Source organism: Leucopleurus acutus (assembly GCF_964270905.1).
Source record: "Leucopleurus acutus genome assembly, chromosome: 2".
In the NCBI taxonomy this organism is placed as follows: Eukaryota; Metazoa; Chordata; class Mammalia; order Artiodactyla; family Delphinidae; genus Leucopleurus; species Leucopleurus acutus.
In genome coordinates this window covers 63798570-63822520 of record NC_139143.1, presented here as the reverse complement: position 1 = coordinate 63822520, position 23951 = coordinate 63798570, and the positions used below count along the sequence as shown (strand labels likewise).

At 39.5% G+C, this 23951-nt stretch overlaps 1 protein-coding gene and 1 pseudogene across 3 annotated transcripts in view; one reads left to right on the top strand and one right to left on the bottom strand.

Moving 5' to 3' along the window:
• Positions 1-1274: 1274 nt before the first annotated feature.
• ANKRD45 (ankyrin repeat domain 45) overlaps positions 1275-23951 on the bottom strand; it is a 53777-nt gene continuing 31100 nt past the window's right edge. The window contains exons 5-7 of one of the 2 annotated variants that reach the window (XM_082834658.1): positions 6244-6355; positions 3436-3597; positions 1275-1566 (exon numbers count right to left, since the gene is read on the bottom strand). In XM_082834658.1, coding sequence (XP_082690784.1) covers positions 1558-1566; positions 3436-3597; positions 6244-6355 — 283 coding nt within the window. In that variant the 3' untranslated portion in view covers positions 1275-1557. Of the gene's footprint in view, positions 1567-3435; positions 3598-6243; positions 6356-8968; positions 10224-23951 lie in introns of those variants that run through there. The other variant, XM_082834659.1, reaches the window with a different exon arrangement.
• Positions 10319-13785, top strand: LOC309958032 (large ribosomal subunit protein eL32-like; annotated as a pseudogene). The gene is made up of 2 exons: positions 10319-10356; positions 13395-13785. The product of its transcript is annotated as a large ribosomal subunit protein eL32-like (transcript).

Sequence of the window (23951 nt, the reverse complement as noted above, 5' to 3'; positions counted from 1 at the left end):
AATAAATTGAAAAACTTGGTGTTCTTAGAAGAGGGTAGACGACTTGATGCATCTAAAGTAACAAAGGCAAACAAGAAATTAGTTTGCTACCATTCTGAAGTATTAGAAATTAAGTTGATGCTCTGTCAATCAATATAAATTTTATAATATTCCAATTTACAACTAATGAGAGATTATCTACAAGGCCAGTCCTGGGGGTCTTGTGGTAGATTTCTTGATCTAACTAACCATCCACATGAGTTAAATGCATAGTCCTCTACTCACCAGAAATGTGTGTGAGTTTAGGCTACACAAACATTGCTTGTGGTAAGTAATCAGTATTTTCAAAAGTCGTACTTCACCATCGGTGATCCCTGAGGTGATTTTAGGTGGTTCACAGATAGGTACTTTTTATTTGACTGTTAGATAATTATCTTAATTTGCATAAGAGGAAAAAAAGAACTGTGCATGGATACTTGTGATTTCACAGATATTTGCTTAGGATTTTAAAATCTTTCAGTGAGTCAAGGAGAGAAAAATAATACCTAGATAATAGTACAGATCGTGTATATAGGACATAAATCATGAAGGTTATACACAGATGAATGGAAAACACTAACAACAACAATGACTGAAGTGCTATAAATATTCCCTCCTAAAAAGTCTTTGGCCCAATTAACAGTTTAATCTTCATTGCTTAACATCTCTGTGCCTCAGTTTTCTCATCAGTAGAATGGGAACAGAGTACCTACTTCCATTGGGTTGCTGTGAGGATGAATGAATTAACTCAAGAGTTAATAATAAGTTAATAAATTTACTAAAAAGAAAACAAAGAACTTAAAAGGGAGCCTGGCACATAGTTAACACTAAAAAGATGTTAGTTGTGTGGTGTTTCAGAAGAATAACAAGAGGCTTTTACAATCCTAAATAGGTACAAGCATTGTCTCCACTTCTTTTTAAATAAAAGAATGAGTGCAAATTGTTGTTGATCACACAGCTATACATTTGAAATCATGTCAATAAATTAAATTAATGAAGTTTTTCTTGGATCTATATTATGTTTCCTATGATGCACGCTTTGCATTTAATCTGGCAGTTAGAAAATAGTAACCTTGCTTCCTCATGACAGTAACTGTTGCCTTTTGTAACTACACCCTCCGAGGGTGCTGAAGACAATAGCAGGAGAGAGTCCAGCGTATGTACAGGGGAAGGAAACAAGAGTAAGGACCAAAGGCAGGTGACGAAGAACCCAAGAATGCAATCACATTTTACTCACTTCCAAATTACTGCTTTAAGTCTCTCTAATTTGTTTCCTTTCTTGGATGGTTTTTCATTTTCAAAAATTTAACACCAGATAAATTTTTCTCAGTAGCTTGTCACATAAAAGAAATAATAATTCCACTCATTCAGGGATGGGGATGGGAGTTGACCTTGTTTTTGGTCTTTGTTCTTTATGCTATTCTCTAAGTTTTCGTATGTACGTCACCTCAACAAAATTGTAGGCCAGCTGTCCTATCAAAAATCCAACAAGAGAAAGAATCGTCAAGACAAGGACTTCAGAATTCTTTAAAAATGCCCTCAGAAGTCCTAAAAAAAAAAAAATACATGTATGTGTTATTTGGACATAAGGTATGGTTTAAAAACAATTTAATATTACCTCTCTCTAGGTATTTGACTTTAAACTTCCTCTGAATGTCATATCATCATGAATAAACAACTGACAGCTGTCTCTTAGTATAAGACACACATAATGAAGTTCCAACAACCTCCCATTTGCCCACCCAGTGGCACGTTAGGATCACTGTATGGGTATCTTGCCTATGGATCTGATGATGAGAAATTATGAAAAACCAAATTTCATACCTATAAAGTATGCCTTATATTAATCATTACTACTCCTAAGCTACAGTAACATATATTCTATAGTTTTCTTAAAAACCAGAAATACTTTTAACTGAGATCTAACCATAGGGAAAACTGCCTTCACCAGCAAGTGTGAAAAGACACTAGCTATCCTATTTATATGCATTTTCTTGCCTTAAAACTCCCTACTCTAAGATTATTCAGCTCATCACCTCCTGAGGCAATATATCGACTATAATCCAATTAATTTATGCCTAAAGGCAAGACTCATTGGCATCTCAGAGTCTGCATTTCCTTCCTTCCAGCCAGAGGTCATGACAAATCAGTAAATATTTTTTGAACACTTCTTATGCATAAGGCTAGCCAAAGAAATGTTTCTCAAACTATTTCTGCAATACCCTTTACTGCTGGAGCAGTTGTCTCTATGTAATCATAAAGGATCCAAAGCTAGCGAAATACATGGTCAACAGCACCTTCTAGTACCAAAAGGGACCAAGGTCACTAATGAGTGTTTTAAAGACCCCAGAGAAAGCAATTTCGTTCCCTGAAATGAGTAAAATTGAAGTTCTTCATGTGTATTTGCTTCGTTGTTTGTTTCTTTATAGTCTTCCTAGTTCCAGAAAGGATTTTAAAGCAGCTGACATTTTTCCCAAATAAAAAAATTTTTAAGGGGACTAGAAAATTTTCTCTAATCGCTAGCATTGAATTATGGAATAACGCATCTGTGTTTTTTAATACGTTATTTTATCTGCATGAGTATCATTCACCATACCTATTGAATTCTTAACCATTGTTTAAGAGTCCTTACAGGTGAAGCTTTTCCTAATTCCCCACTACGGGGTGGGTGGGTGGTGCATCTTCCCTAAAGAAAAATCACATAAAAGCTATACTAGAATGGACAAAATTGATGATGTTAACTAAGCAAGTTGTAATCCATATATCTGAGTTCTATTTGCCCCATTTGCCCTCCCCTCATCCCAGATATTTTGGGCACGTTAGGCCTGGCAGGCCATCAGGCAGCCAAGCAGTGTGAGGCTCTCCCTCTCCCTTGTTACCAGAGATTCTGGACCATACCTTTATAGTTATACTAATGACAATGCATTGTAATTATCTGTCTGCCTGTCTCCCCCACGAGAGGGCTCCTTGAGCTTAAGGACTATCTTATTCTCCACACTGCTGTGCTCAGCAAATGTCACTGAATGAAGGAGCACAGTATAGGTGATACTTACAAATAAATGAAACAAGACTAATAGCATTCAGTAACATCTTATAATTTCACTGGCCCCTTTCTTTTGTTATTGTTGTGATTACATTCTGCACTAGGAAAGGTTCAGAGGGCAGAGGAGAGATGAGGTATAAAAACAACCACCTTGGGGCTTCCCTGGTGGCGCAGTGGTTGAGAGTCCGCCTGCCGATGCAGGGCACACGGGTTCGTGCCCTGGTCTGGGAGGATCCCACACGCCGCGGAGCGGCTGGGCCCGTGAGCCATGGCCGCTGAGCCTGCGCGTCTGGAGCCTGTGCTCCGCAGCGGGAGAGGCCACAGCAGTGACAGGCCTGCGTACCCAAAAAAAAACAAAGAAACCAACCACCTACCTCCCAAAACAACAGTGGAACATACAAGAATTGGGAAATGCTCCTTTGTTGGCATGTAGTCAGCTGACCGTCCACAGAGTAAATCAGTCTGGTTACCTTCTTTTTGCACCCAGAAGGACACGTTTGCTTTTGCCATTGCTTTTTCAGTCCCAACTGATGAACCTGGATGAGAGTTACTGTTGACATTTTCACTAGTACAGACTAATCCGTTATGATACACAAAAAAGAAGAAAATGAGACTTGCCAGGACCCAAGCCATCCACATTCTTTCTACCTAAGATTATACCATAGTCAGATATAAGCACATTTCTTCTTGCCACAAGGTACATGTTAATACTGCCTGTTCCACCTTTGCTCTAAGAACATTAACAGCAGTGTTAGTGTTTCTTCCTCATACTGCTCCGTGTGTATGGGGGAGGGATTGTATTGATTTTTGCACATACCATGTATTGTACGATTTTGCCTTCCCCACTGGACAGTGAGTTTCTTGAGGGTCAGGGCTGACTACTGATTTTCCTTAAGGCTGTGCACACAGTATGCGGCACACAACAGGCTCTCCATAAATATGTGATGAACTGAACTCTTTGAGGGGGAACTCTTTCTCCACGGGTACAAATCATTCTAGAATTTTATTTTACTACTGCCATCCCCTGTCCCTTTTTTCTTCTCTCAGGCCCCTCCAAATCCAAAATGGCAAATGAGAAACAAGGTCAAAGCCGAGTCACGTCAGTTAAGGTCGGGGATGGGGAAGGATGTGAACTAACCTCAAAACAAAGGAAGAGACAAAAGTTGAGGTTTGCTCATATGGTAGCTTTGAGTGAATTAGGAAAAGTCTCCCTTGCTAACAACAGGGCACATGGCTTGGCACATGAATAACAGGCTGGACTTCAGCCCCAATACCCACCCCCATCACAGCTGCCCCTTTGTGGAGGACATAGCTTGCACAAATCTATGTGGGGTCCTGAGAAGAGCTCATTCCCTTTTTCTTTTCCTTGCAGCTAGAGTTAACCTAAAATTCCTGGAGGCTCCTGAAGTATCCCCATTACTTGTGGAGCTCATCTTTGGATATTTATTTTGCATTTGTTTGGTCTGCAAGCCACAATGATTTTGGTGTGAAGCAGAGGGTGGGCCAGAGATGGGATTCAAAACGTTGTATCTTCAAACCTGTCCCTCAAGTAGCACTTCACATCCTTGCCACCTTCACAGCCCACTCATCATTACAGCATCACTCTCAAATCAAGTTCTCTAAACTGTTAAGACCAGCAATACCTTCTGCCAAAGCTAAGCAGGTTCAGAGTTGAAATCAAGATGAAGGCACTCGAAAATCATAAAAAATGCTCAGCTCTGTGTCTGTTTGCCACAGACAGTACTGCCAACTGATTTCACATGAAAGCCATTTTCATGCCTAATTCCTATTGGTTTCTTGCCAACTTACTTTCATTCTGATTGGTTACACACATTATCCCCACCCCCAATCCAGAAGAGGCTAAGTGATCCCAGTTCCAGGGAAATTTGCATTTCTTAATGCTCAAGCTGTGTCTATATATACAACTGTTTTAACTGATTTTCTCTGCCTGATGTAATGGCTGAAATGGTCATGGACCATGCAGACGGAACCTCCTCCTATACGGTTTCTTAATATATACTGTTTTTCTTTCTTCAACCCTAACCCTTTTCAACACTGCTTTGTCTCCCCTCTGACTTTTTCATTCATCATTTTCTGTTTTCTCTTTTTCCATCTCTCTTTTCTTCTCAGTGGAGTTTCGCCTTTTCCTCCTTAACTCCTATTTGTCATTGGGTTTTGGTCCTTGAAGAAACAATATCACCCATTCTTCACAGGACAAATGCATCCCAAATTCTGTGATGCCTAACATGATATCTTTACCTCAAATCTAATCATTAAAAACAAATACAGCATAAATTTAAACAAATGAACAAGCTATTAATTTGTAGTTTACTTTCAAGGAAGTTATTTTGTGACAATGAAATTCTATCCTCTCATCCCTGTGCCACACTAATCAAATCCTCTTCCCCTGGGCACCAAGGATAATACCACAGCAGTGAGATTACTAACTCTGTCGTCGATCTTCTCCATCACTATATCAAGGAAACGTGAACAAACGAAAGTCCCAATTCCTACTTGAGACTAAGTAGTATCAGTCAACAGCTCTATGTCTCCCTCTGACTGCAGCAACCACCACTGGCACTCACATGCCATTCCCCTAAAATAGATGCTTGACAGCGTTTTGTTGCTGTCATCTGGTATGGTTCCTTTAAGCCACTGGGTCCACGCCTACCATAAATCCCAAGGACCATGTTGAAAAAAAAATGTCTTATTCTCAGGCTGTCTCCTGAGAGACCCATTCTTTACTCATTCCCATCCTGCCCTTACTGAACTCTTCTGGTTACCAAGTTCACTAACTTTTCTCCCATTTTCATCTTAACCTTATCTACATTGTTTGTCACCTTGATTTCTCTCCTCCTCAGGTCACTTTGAGTCATGTCCTTCCAGTTTTATCTAGTTCCTATCCCACTGCTGTCCTCTCAGGCTCACCTGGGTCACCTAGACCCTCCAGGTAAGACTCATACAGTTTCACATTTCCAAAGTCAGATTCTCCATGGCTTTTGGAAAAATACTCATACCTCAAGAAAACTTGAACAAAATTCATAGAGTCGGCTCTAGATTACATATAGTTCTGAGAGCTACAGATAGCACATAACTAAAATACACAGAGATGACCACATTTCTCTACATAACAGTATTTCCCATAGAGCAAAAAAGAAAGCAATAATAAATGTATATTTCACTATTTTTGGTAGAGCCAGTTGAACAGACGTTGGTGGCTTTGAATGTTGAGAGGTGAGAGGCTTTCCAGTGTGTTTCCCCCAAACTCCATCTTTTGACGATGGACTATACTGTCTAAGACAGGCACATGACAGGTTGATTAGTCATAGTTCCCCAACCCCCTAACACTGTGATTGGTTCAGAGCATGGGACTCAGACAAGACCAATCAGATGATGCCTTGATATATATACCATTATTGGGAGAGAGCTGCTCTCTTTCCATTTGAGTTTAGTTGTGGTGATGACTGCCTAGAACAGCTAGAGGCCACCTTCCCAGCTGCACTGAGAAAGCACACCTCAAGTCTGAGACTGAGAAAAGCTTTTCTGAGTCTGAAAGTTTCCATGACACACCACCTGGATATCTCTGAGGTCTTAAAAAATGACCTCACAATCCTGCCTGAGATTTTACCTTTTCTCAGAAGCCGTTTCTTAGTTTGAGAATTTTCTGCCATCTAGAAAGGCTAGAAATGAGAACTAATTTTATTTTCAAACCTAGCAAGTACTGAATCCTTTATATTTCTTTTAAATGCTATTTGAAAACTGAACTGTTCCTTTTCAGCTCATCTCTCTCCTCTCATATTTTAGTAGGAGAATCCAGGTGGCAGCTGAACACTGGAAAAGTCCTTAGCAGGATCACTGAGCTCATTACTTAGACAAAAGTGTGGCCAAACTTACCACCATCACATAACAAGGGCCCCTTTTCTCCAGCTTCTAATGATATTTTCCTCTCTTTCCTGTAAATTCCCACTAATAGCCTCCTAGACAGCCTTAAAGATTCTGCTAATAATCTAAGGCTCTGCAGGCTTTCACTAACACTCCCCTCTGGCCCCTTCCAGCATCTGCCTACTACCCAGTCCCAAAATGGCAACGCCACATTTTAGGGTTTGTTATGTCAATTTCTCACTTCCTGGTTCCAAAATTTTTATGCTATACATTGCTGCATAACAAACAGACACAAACCTTAGTAGTTTAGAACAACAATCATTTATTTGGCTGAGATCAACAATTTTGGCAGGGTTCAACAGAGGCTTGTCTCTGCTCCATACAGCATTGGCTGTGGTGGCTCCACTGGAGGATCCACTTCCAAGATGACTCACCTGTATCACTGATGACTGCTGGCTGGAGCTCAGCCAGGGCCTCAGTGCCTGTCCATATGGGTCTCTCCAAGCCAGCATCTCAAGAGAACTAGGTAGAAACTGTATCACCTTTTATCTTTTATGATCTATGGAAATCACATAGTATTACTTCTACTGTAATCACAGGCCTGCCCAGGTTCATGATGAGAGAACAGAGACCCACCTCCCTATGTCAGGAATGTCATGACCGTGGGATGGGAGATGCGACCATCTTGGAAAATACAATCTATCACAAATTAGATGCAACATTGGGATGGATTATCAGCCCTTTATAATTTGGGGCATCATGGTAGCCTAAGTAGCAGTCTGACTGCTTTAGCTCAGTCTAGAGCAGTTCTCAAAGGGTAGACCATATGCCAGTTGTGATTCATAACAAAATTCCGTCACATATAGCAAAATGAAAACATAAAAGTCTATAATAAAACTTAATTTATTCAACTTAAAGAGCAGAGCCTTACACTGAAATCATATCTTCCCCTTTTTTGGTGTTAATATGTCTTTTCTTCTCTTAAATGATAGCAATAACAGATAATAGCTGTTTTCTTAATGATGTCATACCAATCTCCTCCCTTTTTTATTTTTTTACAGTTTTCTAATCAATGAAAAAAAATACAAAAGCCTAAGGAACCACTATCTAGAAGTTATCAGAACACTTAATGTAGCCTTTGCTTTACTACCTCTCAAATAATGTGATTTTTAATTTACTAGTATGCACCTTGAAATAGTAATTAATTATTCTGTGGGTGTGTGGAAAAAGTCATGCAGCTACTCGAGTAATAGCTAAAACTCAAAATATAAGGACCTTTCACACTCCTGTGAATATACTTATAATTCAATGCAACAATAGGTCACAAGACATATCGTATCTCTCAAAACATACTAAAGTAACAGATCTACAGATATAAATGTATATTCAGACTGTCACAACAATGAAATCTTTGAAATGAGATCCAGGAATTCCTTGGTAATCACCAGGTTCATATGCCTAAAAAGTAATGTGGCATTCAAGAAGAAAGTTTAAAAATAGACAATTAGAGAAGAAACTAGATATACAGTCATAATGCTCGACGTGTGTGTGTGGCTTGTCTTCTGGAGGAGCAGGAGTGGAAATAGGGCACTGACACTAGCAAAATATGGAGAAAAGGATTCAGGATTCATTTCTATTAAGGCGAACAAGCTTTATAGATGAATGAAGACTACTGAGTTCTATGAAAAACGTGGCACCGAAAGAGAATTCATTCAACTATTATTTACTAACTTACTATGTTACAGGTTCTTTAGGAATGAAGAAAAACAAGACAAAGCCCCTACCCTCAAAAAGCTCAATAGTTCACATGTGAACAATTAAATAGAATACAGTATGAAGCTATTAATGCTATGGGTGCCCCAAAGAAGGAGGGATTAATTCCTCCTAACACTGGGGATAGAGGTCATGGAATGGAGAATTACAGATTGCCTCGCCAAGGGTCAGGATTGACTTTTTTTCAGCTTTATTGAGGTATAATTGACAATATAATTGAATATTGTCATATTCAAGATCAAGGTTCAGAAAATGTAGAATTAGAGTAGAAATAACAAAAACGGCACCTGGCCTTTTCCCAAATTATTGCGGTGCTTAAAGATAATAGACTTCTCACAATCTACAATATTAAGAGAACGGAGCAAACAAAGGTCTTCTTTGCACTACTCCATAAACACCCACTGGATCTACCAGAGAGGGGAGTGAGAGTCATTGCCCTTTTCTTCTGCTTAAGGCAACTGAAACTGAATTGCTCATACATAAAAAAAAAATCTCAAAACTTTTAAATTTGTGAGACAGTGTTACCTCAAAATCATGGTTGAGAAAATGCCAACTGACAAGGAATTACTGAATTGCTCATTTCTTTTCCTTCCCCTCAACAACGAAAAACTAGCTTTCAGGATGGGACAAAGAAGAGAATAATTTTCTTTCTATAAAACTTTTCCGGAAAGTCACAGAGTAGTAGAAGGTTCAGGGACTCTTAGACAAAGTAGATAAAAGGACATTCCAAATCACTAATATGAAACCAACGATATCTAAAATGTAGGTAATATAAAACAAAAGGAAAATGGCATGTAGTACAGATATAATAACTATATTGCTAAACCTACTGAGTAGGGGAAATCTAAATATAAAACTAAACAGATTTGTATTTATTAATTTAAAGACAAGGGTGTTAAAGATAAACAGGAAGATTTACTAAGAGACTATATCCCACCTTAAAGGTGAATTTTAATTTGGACATAAAAAAGTAATAGCTGTATAAGCAGAGGACCCTGATCCAAACCATCCTTAATATTTCCTTGCTCCAGAATGTCATCCCATAGCTTCCCTTTTGAGAGAGGGAGAACAAATTTTTCTTCTGGAAATGGCCAACATGTCTTTTTTTTTTTTTTTAATAGAATTCCTCACTTGAACAGAAATTTCCTGCCTCAGTTACACAGAAAACTGTTAGATTCTCTAAGTAGCTTTTAAAGCTTCCATATGGTCTTTGTGAGTGACTCACAGCCAAGTGCTTTCTGGAAGGAGTACGTGGAACTCACATGAAACTGACTTGCAGAGGCAGAGGCAAGGCCAGAGAGTCTGGACATAAGCATGCTGAATGGGGTAAAACAAAACGAGGGAGATTTAATTTCATACTTAAACATTTTTATAAAACCCCACATCTATTTAACTTCAGTCGGCATGAATAGGTTTGCCTTTATAGATATAGAAGAAGATGCGGCCTTTTATAAGACTTCTTTTCTGACCATGGCTTAGAATACAGATTTGGCACTTTTCACTTGACCTGAAAGGAAGCAGATTTTTAAATTACATTTAATTAGCTTGCTATAGCAAACAAAAATGAAGCCAGTTTTTAAAAACAATGGGCATGAAATCATAATGTCCAAGCCTGAACCAGTCATTAATGAAACCTCGATGTTTGTATGTCAATTCAAGTATTCCCACCTTTTTTTTTTAATATTTAAAGCTGTGAGATCACACTTATATAATCAGTATTACTGTTCCTAATTCAGCCATGTGAATAAACTGCTTAACCTCATGTGTTTGCACTTTCTTCATTGTAAAACAAGGGGGTCATTTCAGAGGTTCCATCAAGATCTAACATTTCTGTAATATGAACATGCAAGATACTGGGGTGCTTGGAGGGGACAGAGAGGACTTGGGTAAAGAGGCAATTTTTTTAAATTGAAGTATATTATATTTACAATGTTGTGTTAATTTCTGCTATACAGAAAGTGATTCAGTTATACATATATATGTATATATACATATATATTCTTTTTCATATTCTTTTCCATTATGGTTTATTACAGAATATTGACTATACTTCCCTCTGCTATACAGTAGAACCTTGTTGTTTATCCATTCTATATATAATAGTTTGCATCTGCTAATTACAAACTCCCAACCCATCCCTCCCCTACCCCCCCTTGGCAAACACAAGCCTGTTCTCTATGTCTGTGAGTCTGTTTCTGTTTCGTAGATAAGTTCATTTGTGTCATATTTTAGATTCCACATATACGTGATATCATCATATTTGCCTTTCTCTTTCTCTAGGTCCATCCATACTGCTGCAAATGGCATTATTTCATTCTTTTTTATGGCTGAGTAGCATTCTGTTGCATATATGTACCACACCTTTATCCATTCATCTGTTGAGGGACATCTAGGTTGTCTCCATGTCTTGGCTATTGTTAATAGTACTGCTATGAATATAAGGGTGCATGTATCTTTTTGAATTACAATTGTTTCTGGATATATGCCCAGAAGTGGGATTGCTGGATCACATGGCAACTCTATTTTTAGTTTTTTGAGGAACTTACATACTGTTTTCCACAGTGGCTGCAGCAATTTACATTCCTACCAACAGCACAGGAGGGTTCGCTTTTCTCCACACCCTCTCCAGCATTTGTTTCTTATAGACTTTTTAATGATGGCCATTCTGACTGATGTGAGGTTGCACCTCACTGTAGTTTTGATTTGCATTTCTCTAATAATTAATGATGATAAACATCTTTTCATGTGTTTATTGGCCATCTGTATGTCTTCTTTGGAGAAATGTCTATTTAGGTCTTCTGCCCATATTTTGATTGGGTTGTTTTTTTGTTATTGAGTTGTATGAGCCATTTGTATATTTTGGAAATTAAGCCCTTGTCGGTGGCATCATTTGCAAATATTTTCTCAAAGCTTTTAAGTGTGATTAGGTCCCATTGGTTTATTTTTGCTTTTATTTCTACTGCCTTGGGAGACTGACCTAAGAAAACATTGCTACGATTTATGTCTGAGAATGTTATTCCTATGTTCTCTTCTAAGAGTTTTATGGTGTCATGTCTTATATTTAAGTCTTTAGGCCATTTTGAATTTATTTTTGTGTATGGTGTGAGGGTGTGTTCTAACTTCATGGATCTACATGTGGCTGTCCAACTGCCAGCACCACTTGCTGAAGAGACTGCCTTTTTCCCATTGTGTATTCTTGCCTCCTATGTCAAAGATTAATCAACCACAGGTGTGTGGGTTTATTTTAGGGCCTTCTATTCTGTTCCACTGATCCATATGTCTGTTTTTGTGCCAATACCATGCTGTTTTGATTACTGTAGTTTTGTAGTATTGTCTGAAGTCTGGGAGAGTTATGTCTCCTGCTTTGTTCTTTTTCCTCAGGATTGCTTTGGCAATTCTGGGTCTTTTATGGTTCCATATAAACTTTAGGCTTATTTGTTCTAGTTCTGTGAAAAATATCATGGGCAATTTGATAGGGATCGCATTAAATCTGTAGATTGCTTTGAGCAGTATGGCCATCTTAACAATATTAATTCTTCCAATCCAAGAGCATGGGATATCTTTCCATTTCTTTGAATCATCTTCAATTTCCTTTATTCATGTTTTATAGTTCTCAGCATATAAGTCTTTCATCTCCTTGGTCAGGTTTATTCTTAAGTATTTTTTTGATGCAATTTTAAAAGGGATTTTCTTTTTACATTCCCTTTCTGACATTTCTTTGTTCGTGTAAAGAAATGCAACCAATTTCTGTATGTTAATCTGGTATCCTGTTACCTTCCTGAATGCAATTATCAGTTCTGATAGTTTTTGTGTGGAGTCTTTATGGTTTTCAATATATAGTATCATGTCATCTGCATATAATGACAATTTTATCTCTTCCCTACCAATATGGATATCTTTTATTTCTTTTTCTTGTCTGATTGCTGTGGCTAGTACTTCCAAAACTATGTTGAATAGAGGTGGTGAGAGTGGGCATCCTGTCTTGTTCCAGATTTTAGCGGGAAGGCTTTCAGCTTTTCACTGTTGAGTACTGTATTGGCTGTGGGTTTGTCATAAATAGCTTTTATTATGTTGAGATAATATTCCCTCTATACCCACTTTCATAAGAGTTTTTCTCATGAATGGATGTTGAATTTTATCAAATGCTTTTTCTGCATCTAATGAGAGGAACATGTGGTTTTTGTCTGTTATTGATGTGGTGTATCACACTGATTGACTTGCATATGTTGAACCAACCTTGTGACACTGGGATAAATCCAACTTGGTCATGGTGTATGATCTTTTTTATATGTTGTTGGATTCATTTTGCTAGTATTTTGTTGAGAATTTTTGCATCTATATTCATCAGAGACATTGGCCTGTAATTTTCTTTTTTGGTTGTGTCTTTGTCTGGTTTTGGTATCAGGGTGATAGTGGGAGTGTTCCCTCCTCTTCAGTCTTTTGGAAGAGTTTGAGAAGGATCGGCATAAGTTCTTCTTTGTATGTTTGGTAGAATTCTCCTGTGAAGCCATCTGGTCCTGGACTTTTGTTTGTAGGGAATTTTTTTTATAACAGATTCTATTTCACTTCTAGAGATCAGTCTATTCCAATTACCTATATATTTTTGATTCAGTTTTGGTAGGCTGTGTGTTTCTAGAAATGTGTCCATTTGTTCTAAGTTGTCCAATTTGTTGGACAGACTCCTCGTAAAGCCCAAGGTTGTCAAAAAGAGGACCAAGAAGGTCATCAAGCACCAGTCAGATCAGTATGTCAAAATTAAGCAGAACTGACAGAAATCCAGAAGCATTGACAACAGGATGCACAGGAGATTCAAGGGCCAGATCTTGATGCCCAACATTGGTTATGGGAGCAACAAGAAAACAAAGCAGATGCTGCCCAGCAGCATCTGGAAGTTCCTGGTCCACAATGTCAAGGAGCTTGAAGCGCCACTGTTGTGCAACAAATCTTACTGTGCTGAGATTGCTCACATCTCCTCCAAGAACCACAAAACCATTGTGGAAAGAGCAGCCCAGCTAGCTATCACAGTCACCAATCCCAACACCAGGCTATGCAGCAAAGAAAATGAATAGGGGGCTTCCCAGGTGGCGCAGTGGTTGAGAGTCTGCCTGCCGATGCAGGGGACACCGGTTTGTGCCCCGGTCCAGGAAGATCCCACATGCTGCCGAGCGGCTGGGCCCGTGAGCTATGGCCGCTGAGCCTGCGGATCTGGAGCCTGTGCTCCGCAGCGGGAGAGGCCACAACAGTGAGAGGCCCGCATACCGCAAAAAAAAAAAAAAAAAAAAAAAAGAAAGAGAAAATGAATAGATTGCTCATGGGCACATTGTGTTTGTGTTAATAAAACCATGAAACTTGACCAAAAAAAAAAAAATCTGTGTACTGATTTATTTAAGTAATTTACTTTCCAATTGTGATTTTCTCTTTCCTATAGATTCTTGCTTCTTTTCTATTTAGAGAAGACCTTTCAATATTTCCTTTAGAACAGGTTTAATATTGCTGTATTCTTTTAGCTTTTGCTTGTCTGAGAAATTCTTTAACTCTCCTATTTTAAATGATAATCTTGCCAGGTAGAGTATCCTATATTGCAGATTTTTCCCTTCAGGACTTTGAATATATCTTGCCACTCCCTTCTGGCTTGCAACATTTCTGTAGAGAAATCAGCTGATAGCCTTATGGGGGTTTCCTTGTAATTAACTCCTTGTTTTCCTCTTGCTGCCTTTTGAATCCTCCCTTTATCTTTCACTTTTGCCACTTTAATTATAGTATATCTTGGTGTAGGTCTGTTTGGGTTCATCATGTTTGGGACCCTTCGTGCTTCCTGTACCTGGATACGTTTCCTTCTTTAGGTTTGGGGCGTTTTCAGCCATAATTTCTTCAAATACATTTTTGATTCCCTTTTCTCTTTCTTCTCCTTCTGGGATCCTTATTATGTGTAGACTGGCGTGCTTTATATTATCCCATCGGTCTCTTATATTGCTTTCAATTTTTTTTAATTTGGCTTTCTGTCTGCTGTTCTGATTGGGTGATTTCCATTATTCTAACTTGCAGATCACTTATTCGCTCTTCTACATTATTCAATCTGCTACTTATTGCCTTAAACTCAGCTTTCATCTCAGCAAATAAGTCTTTTAATTTGTCTTGGTTCCTCTTTATAGTTCCTGGTCCTTTTTACAGTAATCTGCATTTCTATCAATAGCCCTTCTTAATTCCTTCAGTATTTTCAGTATCTCCTTTTTAAACTCGGTGTCTATTAGACTGAAGAGGTCTGTTTCATTATTTGTTCTTTCAGGGGAATTCTCTTGATCTTTTAATTGGGAGTGGTCCCTCTCATTCTTCATTTTACTTATATTTCTCTTACTCTATGAGTTTAGTAGAAACAATTATCTACTGTGGTCTTGGAGGGCTATTTTTATGTAGAAGTGTCCCTGTGTAGCTTGTGTGGGTTTAATATTTTTGGTGCAAGGGCTGTTTTTTAGTATGGATGGCTGCCACATCTTTCCTCAGTGTCTGCTGGCTGTTATCCCACTGACGGGGATATGACTGATGTTGTGGAGAACAGAGTAGGTGTTGGATGTTGAACGGGGCCTCCTCTTTGCTCTGTGGTTGTTACAGCCCTGCTGGGGGCAGGGTCTGCTCCCTAGTTGTTGGCATAGAAGCCCCCAGATCCATTTCTAAGCTGCAGTGTGACGTAGGCAGGATTGGAGCACTCCCACTGGAAGAGAAGCCACTGAGTATTCCTCCATCAGAGCTGTCCATCGGGGAGTTCACTCTGTGATGTCACCTGTCACCCACTGCATGAGCTCACAAAGTACACTGTTGTGCACACTACCCTCGGCCCCGCCTCCACTGTGGGAATGCAGGCTATCAGCCCTGGTGCCCCTCAGGCGCTGTGATCACAAAGCCACCAGCACAGATCCATAAGCGTCAATCCACTGAAGTCAGGTACCAGGACCACAGCAGTTGCGCACCTGGACCTGCCATGGGAGCTAAGGAAATAGCCCAGACTCTGGCCCCACCTCCACGTGCATGCAGCCACAAAGCCCACAGCTGCTAAGGCCAGACCCGTCCCAGCCATAGGAGCACCCGTTGTCCACTCAGATGTCCCACAGGCACTGAGTTTACAAAGCAAGCGGCGGTGCTGTGGATCACATGCTATGGGGGGAAGGCTCTGCTTTCTGCCCCCCCCTCCACGTGTGGGCAACCTGCTGGTGCTTGCATGCTCCCAGAGCTCATAGAGGTGGCAATGAGAAAGAGGCTGCTATGGCAAGCCCCACCCCCCACTTCACTTATGCATTAACAATGGGGTTTCAATGGCGGCACACACTGGCCGTAAGCATGCCAAAAGTGAGGTTGCAATGGCAGGTCCTGTCCTTCTCTTCGAGTGCCTCTTAACAATGGCACTTCACTTCTACGGTGGGCCAGGCTTCTTCCACATACATCCTGCAACATACATCCTGCAACATCCTGGTTGCAGCCCTTACCACACTCCAGGCCCTTCAGGCTGCCTCCGCAGGGTTAACCCCAGTACTCTCCCCAGGTCTGTCCTCTAAAGCCCGAGTTTTTGCAAACAGCCCTCACATGTAGGTCCACATCTCGGACTGGGGACTTCAGCAAGGCAGCACAGATCCTCTGTGCCGGTCTCTCTCTGTTCTTCCTGCTGCAAACCAGCTTCTACGCTCTCCTCCAAGCCTCTGAAGCTCCCTTTCTGTCCCAGGTGATCTCTCCACCAGTGCGGGGGCTTCCCAGGGCACGAGAACCTTTCCTCTTTCATAGCTCTCTCCCAGGGGCACAGGTCCTATCCTGCTTGCTTCCTTTTTTTTTTTTCTTTCATCCTACCCAGTTACATGGAGATCTTCCTCGCACTTCTGCATGTCTGAGATTTTCTGCCAGAATTCAATAGGTATTCTGTGATAACTGTTCCACATGTAGATGTATTCATTATGTATTTGTGGGAAAAGGTGAGCTCCACATCGTTCTATTCCACCATCTTGATTGGAGCCTCTGCAATTCTTCCTCAGAGATGAGAAGGGAAGGAGGGAAGGTTGTTGGGCCAGACTAACAATAGTGGTAGCTTGTGGGGGAAAGGTGGGAAGTGAACTGTATAACCAACAACTCATCTTAACCATCTCATTCCTGGACTATACTGGTCTCACTCTCTCTGGTCTCTTCTCCCACCAATCCATTTTGCAAGGACAGCCAGATTATTCTCCACTACTTAATCCCTCGTCTCTCCTACCCCAAACAAAGCCTTTAATGGCAACCCACTGCATTGAAAGTAAAGTCCAAACTTTGAAGCTTATAATTCAGTACTTTTTAAAAATTTATTTATTTTATTTTTGGCTGTGTTAGGTCTTCATTGCTATGCACGGGCTTTCTCTAGTTGCAACGAGCGGGGGCTACTCTTCATTGCAGTGCGTGGGCTTCTCATTGCGGAGGCATCTCTTGTTGCAGAGCACAGGCTCTAGGCACACGGGCTTCAGTAGTTGCCCTAGAGTGCAGGCTCAGTAGTTGTGGCACACGGGCTTAGCTGCTCCATGGCATGTGGGATCCTCCCGGTCCAGGGATCAAACCTGTGTCCCCTGCATTGCCAGATGGATTCTTAACCACTGCACCACCAGGGAAGTCCCTAATTCAGTACTATTAATGAAATGATCACAAGCTAACTTTCCAACCTTATTTTCTACTCTTCCTTAATGTGTACTCAACTACAATCAGCCAGATGGATACTGACCACTTCCTTAGTCCCATATTTCAACTTTTCATCATTATGTTGTGTTTCATTCCAGAATTCCCTACATATTCCACCTTGGTTACCTATCCTTTCAGGTAATTCCTCTTTCTTCATGATGCCTTCCCTTTATGCTTAGGCTTCCCTCAACATACACAGTTCTTAGTTTATCTTTTCAAGTAGGCATGTTTACTCACAAAGTGGTTGGTGGACTCCTTAAAGACAAGGATGGTGCAAAGGCATCTATTTCCCTTCAGGGGACCTAGGAGAGTGCTATGTGTATGCTCATTCGACATTAGGTACAGTTGGCAAGGGACAGTTTGTCATACTACCTAGAACAGATTCAGTGCCTTAACCTTTAAAAAACCATGGCTCCTTTCGATAAACATAAAAATCTTAAGTACTGGGTATCCACATACAAAAGAATGAAGCTGGACCCCCTAGCTCACACCATATACAAAAATTAACTTAAAATGGATCACAGACATGTTTAGACATAAGGGCTAAAAAAACTACAAAACTCTTACAAAAAAACATAAAAGTAAATATTGGTGACCTTAGATAAGGCAATGTTTCTTAGATATGACACAAAGCACAATAAGCAAAAGAAAAAATAGATAAATTCGACTTCATCAAACTTAAAGCCTTTTGTGCTTCAAAGAACACAATTAAGAAAATGAAAAGATAATCCACATAATGGGAGAAAATATTTTCAAGTCATATATCTGATAAGAGACTTGTACCCAAGATACATAAAAACCTTTACAATTCAACAATAAGAAGAAAAATACATACATGTGGAGACTAAACATGCTACTAAAAAACCAATGAGTCAATAAATAAATCAAAGAGAAAAACAGAAAATACCTCAAGACAAACAAAAATGGAAACACAACTTTCCAAAATCTATAGAGGATGTAGGAAAGGCAGTTCTAAGAGGAAAGTTTATAGCAATATAGGTATACCTCAAGAAACAAAAATATCTCAAATAAACAACCTAACCTTCCATGTAAAGGAATTAGAGGAACTTCCCTGGTGGTCCGCTGGGTAAGAATCCATGCTCCCAATGCAGGGGGCAGGGGTTTGGTCCCTGTCGGGGAACTAGATCCCACATGTATGCCACAACTAAGAGTTCACATGCTGCAACTAAGAAGCCCGTGTGCCGCAACTAAGAAGCCCACATGCTGCTACTAAGAAGCCTGCATGCCACAACTAAGAAGTCCGCATGCCGCAAATAAGATGTCCACATGCCAGAATTAAAGATCCTACATACCACAATGAAGATCCCGCATGCCGCAACTAAGACCCAGCACAGCCAAAATAAATAAATACAATAAATAATAAATTTAAAGTACTGTCATTTTAAAAAAAGGAATTAGAAAAACAAACAAAGCCCAAAGTTAGCAGATGGAAAGAAAAAAATAAATATCAGAGTGAAAACAAACAGAGATCAAAAAACAACAGAAAAGATCAATGAATCCAAGAACTGGTTTTTTGAAAAGGTAAATAAAATTGATAAACCTTTAGCCAGGCTCATCAAGAAAAAAAAGAGAGAAGACCCAAATAAACAAGAAATGAAAGAGGAGAAATAACAACTGCTATCACAGAGATACAAAAAAATCATAAGAGAATATTATGAACAGTTACATGCCAACAAATTGAACAACCTAGAAGAAATGGTCAAATTTCCAGAAAAACACAACTTCCAAGACTAAATCAAGAAGAAATAGACAATCTGAACAGACCAATCATTACCTGTGAAATTGAAACTGTAATTTTAAAAACTTCCAGAAAGCAAAAGACATGACTAAATGGCTTCACAGAAGAATTGTACCAAACATACAAAGAAGAGTTAATACCTAACCTTCTCAAACTATTCCAAAAAATTTTTAAGATGGGAGAACACTCCCAAATGCATTCTATGATGCCACCATTACCCTAATACCAAAATGAGTCAGGATGGCGGTGTGGGAAGACTCCAAGTTAGCATCTCCCCACAACTAGGGCACCTGCCAGACGCTGGTGGGAAACCCTGATGCCCAAGGAGATGGGAGGAACCCCCAAGTGAAATGGTGGGACTGAGAGGGGAGGAGAAGTGGAAGCCAGACAGAATCAGCACCGCTAAGGCCGGGAGATCAGGACAGGCAGGCGGGATGAGCCTTCCAGGAGGAGTGGGAAAGCAGCAGAGGGCAACTGCCCCACCCACTGGGGCCCAGGGAGCCTGCTGAGCTCCCAGGGTGGTATCCTGCCCTCCAGGGCTCCCCTTCCCCACGGCTGCATTGGTACTGGGGGCATAGGGGGGGACGCCAGGGAGATCAGGACAGGCAGGCAGGAGGGGTCCTCTGAGAGGAGTGGGAGAGGAGCAGAGGGCATTTGCCCCACCCATTCGAGCCCAGGAAGCCTCCTGGGCTCCCAGGTGAGGTCCCCCACTCTCTGAGACCAGGGGTGGTAGGCAAGCCTGAGCCCCTTCTTTTGCGTTGAGGCTAAACCCCGCCCCCCACAGCCCCCAGGGCCTTTTCCAGCCCTGTGGGTCCTGAGCATAGGCCATGCCCACCACCCAAAACTTGCCCTTGCTTAGGCCCTGCCCTCCATAGCTAAGGCCTCCCTGCCTTTTTCCTTTTTTCTTTTTTTTTCTTTTCCCTCCTCTTTTTCACTAGTGTGGTACAGTTGTAAATTCTGGTTGTTTAGTTATCTACATTTTTATTTTTGTATTCTTTCTCACATATCTGTTAGTTTACTAGTTTAATTCTATTTTTTACTTTGTTATGATTCTCTCATTTTTTTTTGCCACCCCACGCGGCTTGCAGTATCCTGGTTCATGAGCCGGGGGTCAGGCCGAAGCTCCTGCACTGGGAACTCCGAGTCCGAACCACTGGACTAACAGAGAACCTCAGTCCCCAGGGAATATTCATCGGAGTGAGGTCTCATGGAGGTCCTCAACTCAGCACCAAGACCCACCTCTACACAACAGCCTACAAATTCCAGTGCTGAAAGCCTCAGGCCAACCAATCACCGAGACGGGAACACAATCCCACTCATTAAAAAAAAGAAAAAAATGAGACAGCAAAAAAATATGTCACAGATGAATGAACAAGGTAAAACCCTACAAAACCAAACAAATGAAGAGGAAACAGGCAACCTACCTGAAAGAGAATTCATTGTAATGATAGTAAAAATGATCCAGAATCTCAGAAATAGAATGGAGGCATGGACTGAGAAAATAAAAAAATATTTAACCAAGATCTAGAAGAACTAAAGAACAAACAAATAACTGAAATGAAAAATACACTAGACAGAATCAATAATAGAATAACTGAGGCAGAAGAACTAATAAGTGAGCTGGTAAACAAAATGGTACAAATAACTGCCAAGGAGCAGAATAAAGAAAAAAGAATGAAAAGAATTGAAGACAATCTCAGAGATCTCTGGGACAACACTAAATGCACCAACATTTGAATTATAGGGGTCCCAGAAGAAGAAGAGAAAAAGAAAGGGTATGAGAAAATATCTGAAGAGACTATAGGTGAAAACTTCCCTAACATAGGAAAGGAAATAGTCACCCAAGTCCATGAAGTGCAGAGAGTCCCATACAGGATAAACCCTAAGAAAAACACACCAAGACATATTAATCAAACTAACAAAAATTAAATTCGAAGAAAAAATATTAAAAGCAGCAAGAGAAAAACAAAAAATAACATACAAAGTAATCCCCATATGGTTATCAGCTGATTTTTCAGCACAAACTCTGCAGGCCAGAAGGGAGTGGCAGGATATACTTAAAGTGATGAAACAGAAAAACCTACAACCAACATTACTCTACCCAGCAAGGATCTAACTGAGATTCAACAGAGAAATCAAAAGCTTTTCAGACAAGCAAAAGCTAAGAGAATTCAGCACCACCAAACCAGCTTTACAACAAATGCTAAAGAAACTTCTCTAGGTGGGAAACACAGAGAAGAAAATGACCCACAAAAACAAACCCAGAACAATTAAGAAAATGGTAATCAGAACATACATATCGATAATTACCTTAAACATGAATGGATTAAATGCTCCAACCAAAAGACACAGGCTTGCTGAATGGATACAAAAACAAGACCCATATATATGCTGTCTACAAGACACCCACTTCAGACCTAGGGACACAAACAGACTGAAAGTGAAGGCATGGAAAAAGATATTCCATGCAAATGGAAATCAAAAGAAAGCTGGAGTAGCAATACTCATATCAGACAAAATAGACTTTAAAATAAAGACTGTTACAAGAGATAAGGAGGGACACCACATACTGATCAAAGGATCAATCCAAGAAGAAGAGTTAACAATTATAAATATTTATGCACCCAACACACAAGCACTTCAATACATAAGGCAACTGCTAACAGCTATAAAAGAGGAAATCAACAGTAACACAATAATAGTGGGGGACTTTAACACCTCACTTACACCAATGGACAGATCATCCAGACAGAAAATTAATAAGGAAACACAAGCTTTAAATGACACAACAGACCAAATAGATTTGGTTGATATTTACAGGACATTCCATCCCAAAACAGCAGATTACGCTTTCTTCTCAAGTGCACATTGAACATTCTACAGGATAGATCACATCTTGGGTCACAAATCAAGCCTCAGTAAATTTAAGAACATTGAAATCATATGAAGCATCTTTTCTGACCACAATGCTATGAGATTAGAAATGAATTACAGGGAAAAAAACATAAAAAACACAAACACATGGAGGCTAAACAATACAATACTAAATAACCAAGAGATCACTGAAGAAATCAAAGAGGAAATCAAAAAATACCTACAGACAAATTACAATGAAAATACAACAATCCAAAACCTATGGGATGCAGCAAAACCAGTTCTAAGAATGAAGTTTATAGCAATATAAGCCTACCTCGAGAAACAAGAAACATCTCAAATAAACAATCTAACCCTACACTTAAAACAAGTAGAGAAAGAACAAAGAAAACCCAAAGTCAATAGAAGGAAAGAAATCATAAAGATCAGAGCAGAAATAAATGAAATAGATACAAAGAAAACAATAGCAAAGATCAATAAAACTAAAAGCTGGTTCTTTGAGAAGATAAACAATATTGATAAACCATTAGCCAGACTCCTCAAGAAAAAGATGGAGAGGACTCAAATCAATAAAATTAGAAATGAAAAAGGAGAAATCACAAATGACACCGCAGAAATACAAAGCATTATAGGAGACCACTGCAAACAACTATATGCCAATCAAATGGAAAACCACAAAGAAATGGACAAATTCTTGGAAAGGTACAATTTTCCAAGACTGAACTAGGAAGAATTAGAAAATATAAACAGACATATCACAAGTAATGAAATTCAAACTATAATTAAAAATCTTCCAACCAACAAAACTCCAGGACCAGGTGGCTTCACAGGTGAATTCTATCAAACATTTAGCAAAGCACTAACACCCATCCTTCTCAAACTCTTCCAAAAAATTGCAGAGGAAGAAACACTCCCAAATTCATTCTACAAAGCCACCATCACCCTGATACCAAAACCAAAAAATATATCACAAAAAAAGAAAATTATAGACCAATATCACTGATGAACATAGATGCAAAAATCCAGAACAAAATACTAGCAAACAGAATCCAACAACACATTAAAAGGATCATACACCATGATCAAGTGAGATTTATCCTAGGGATGCAAGGATTCTTACATATACGCAAATCAATCAATGAGATACACCATATTAACAAATTAAGGAATAAAAACCATATAATCACTTCAATAGATGCAGAAAAAGCTTTTGACAAAATTCAACACCGATTTATGATAAAAACTCTCCAGAAAATGAACATAGAGGGAAACTACCTCAACATAATAAAGGGCCATATATGACAAACCCACAGCAAGCATCATTTTCAATGGTGAAAAACTGAAAGCATTTCCACTAAGATCAGGAACAAGACAAGGATGTCCATTCTTGCCACTATTATTCAACATAGTTTTGGAAGTCCTAAAAGAAATAAGAGTAATCCAAATTGGAAAAGAAGGAGTAAAACTGTCACTGTCTGCAGATGACACGATACTATACATAGAAAATCCTAAAGAGGCCACCAGAAAACTACTAGAACTAATAAATGAATTTGGTAAGGTTGCAGGATACAAAATTAATGCACAGAAATCTCTGGCATTCTTATACACCAACAATATAAAATCAGAAAGAGAAATTAAGGAAACAATCCCACTTACCATCGCAACAAAAAGAATAAAATACCTAGGAATAAACCTGCCCTAGGAGGCAAAAGACCTGTACTCAGAAAACTATAAAACACTGATGAAAGAAATCAAAGATGACATAAACAGATGGAAAAATATACCATGTTCTGGGATTGGAAGAATCAATATTGTGAAAATGACTATACTACCCAAAGCAATCTACAGTATCAATGCAATCCCTATCAAACTACCAATGGCATTCTTCACAGAATTAGAACAAAAAATTTTACAATT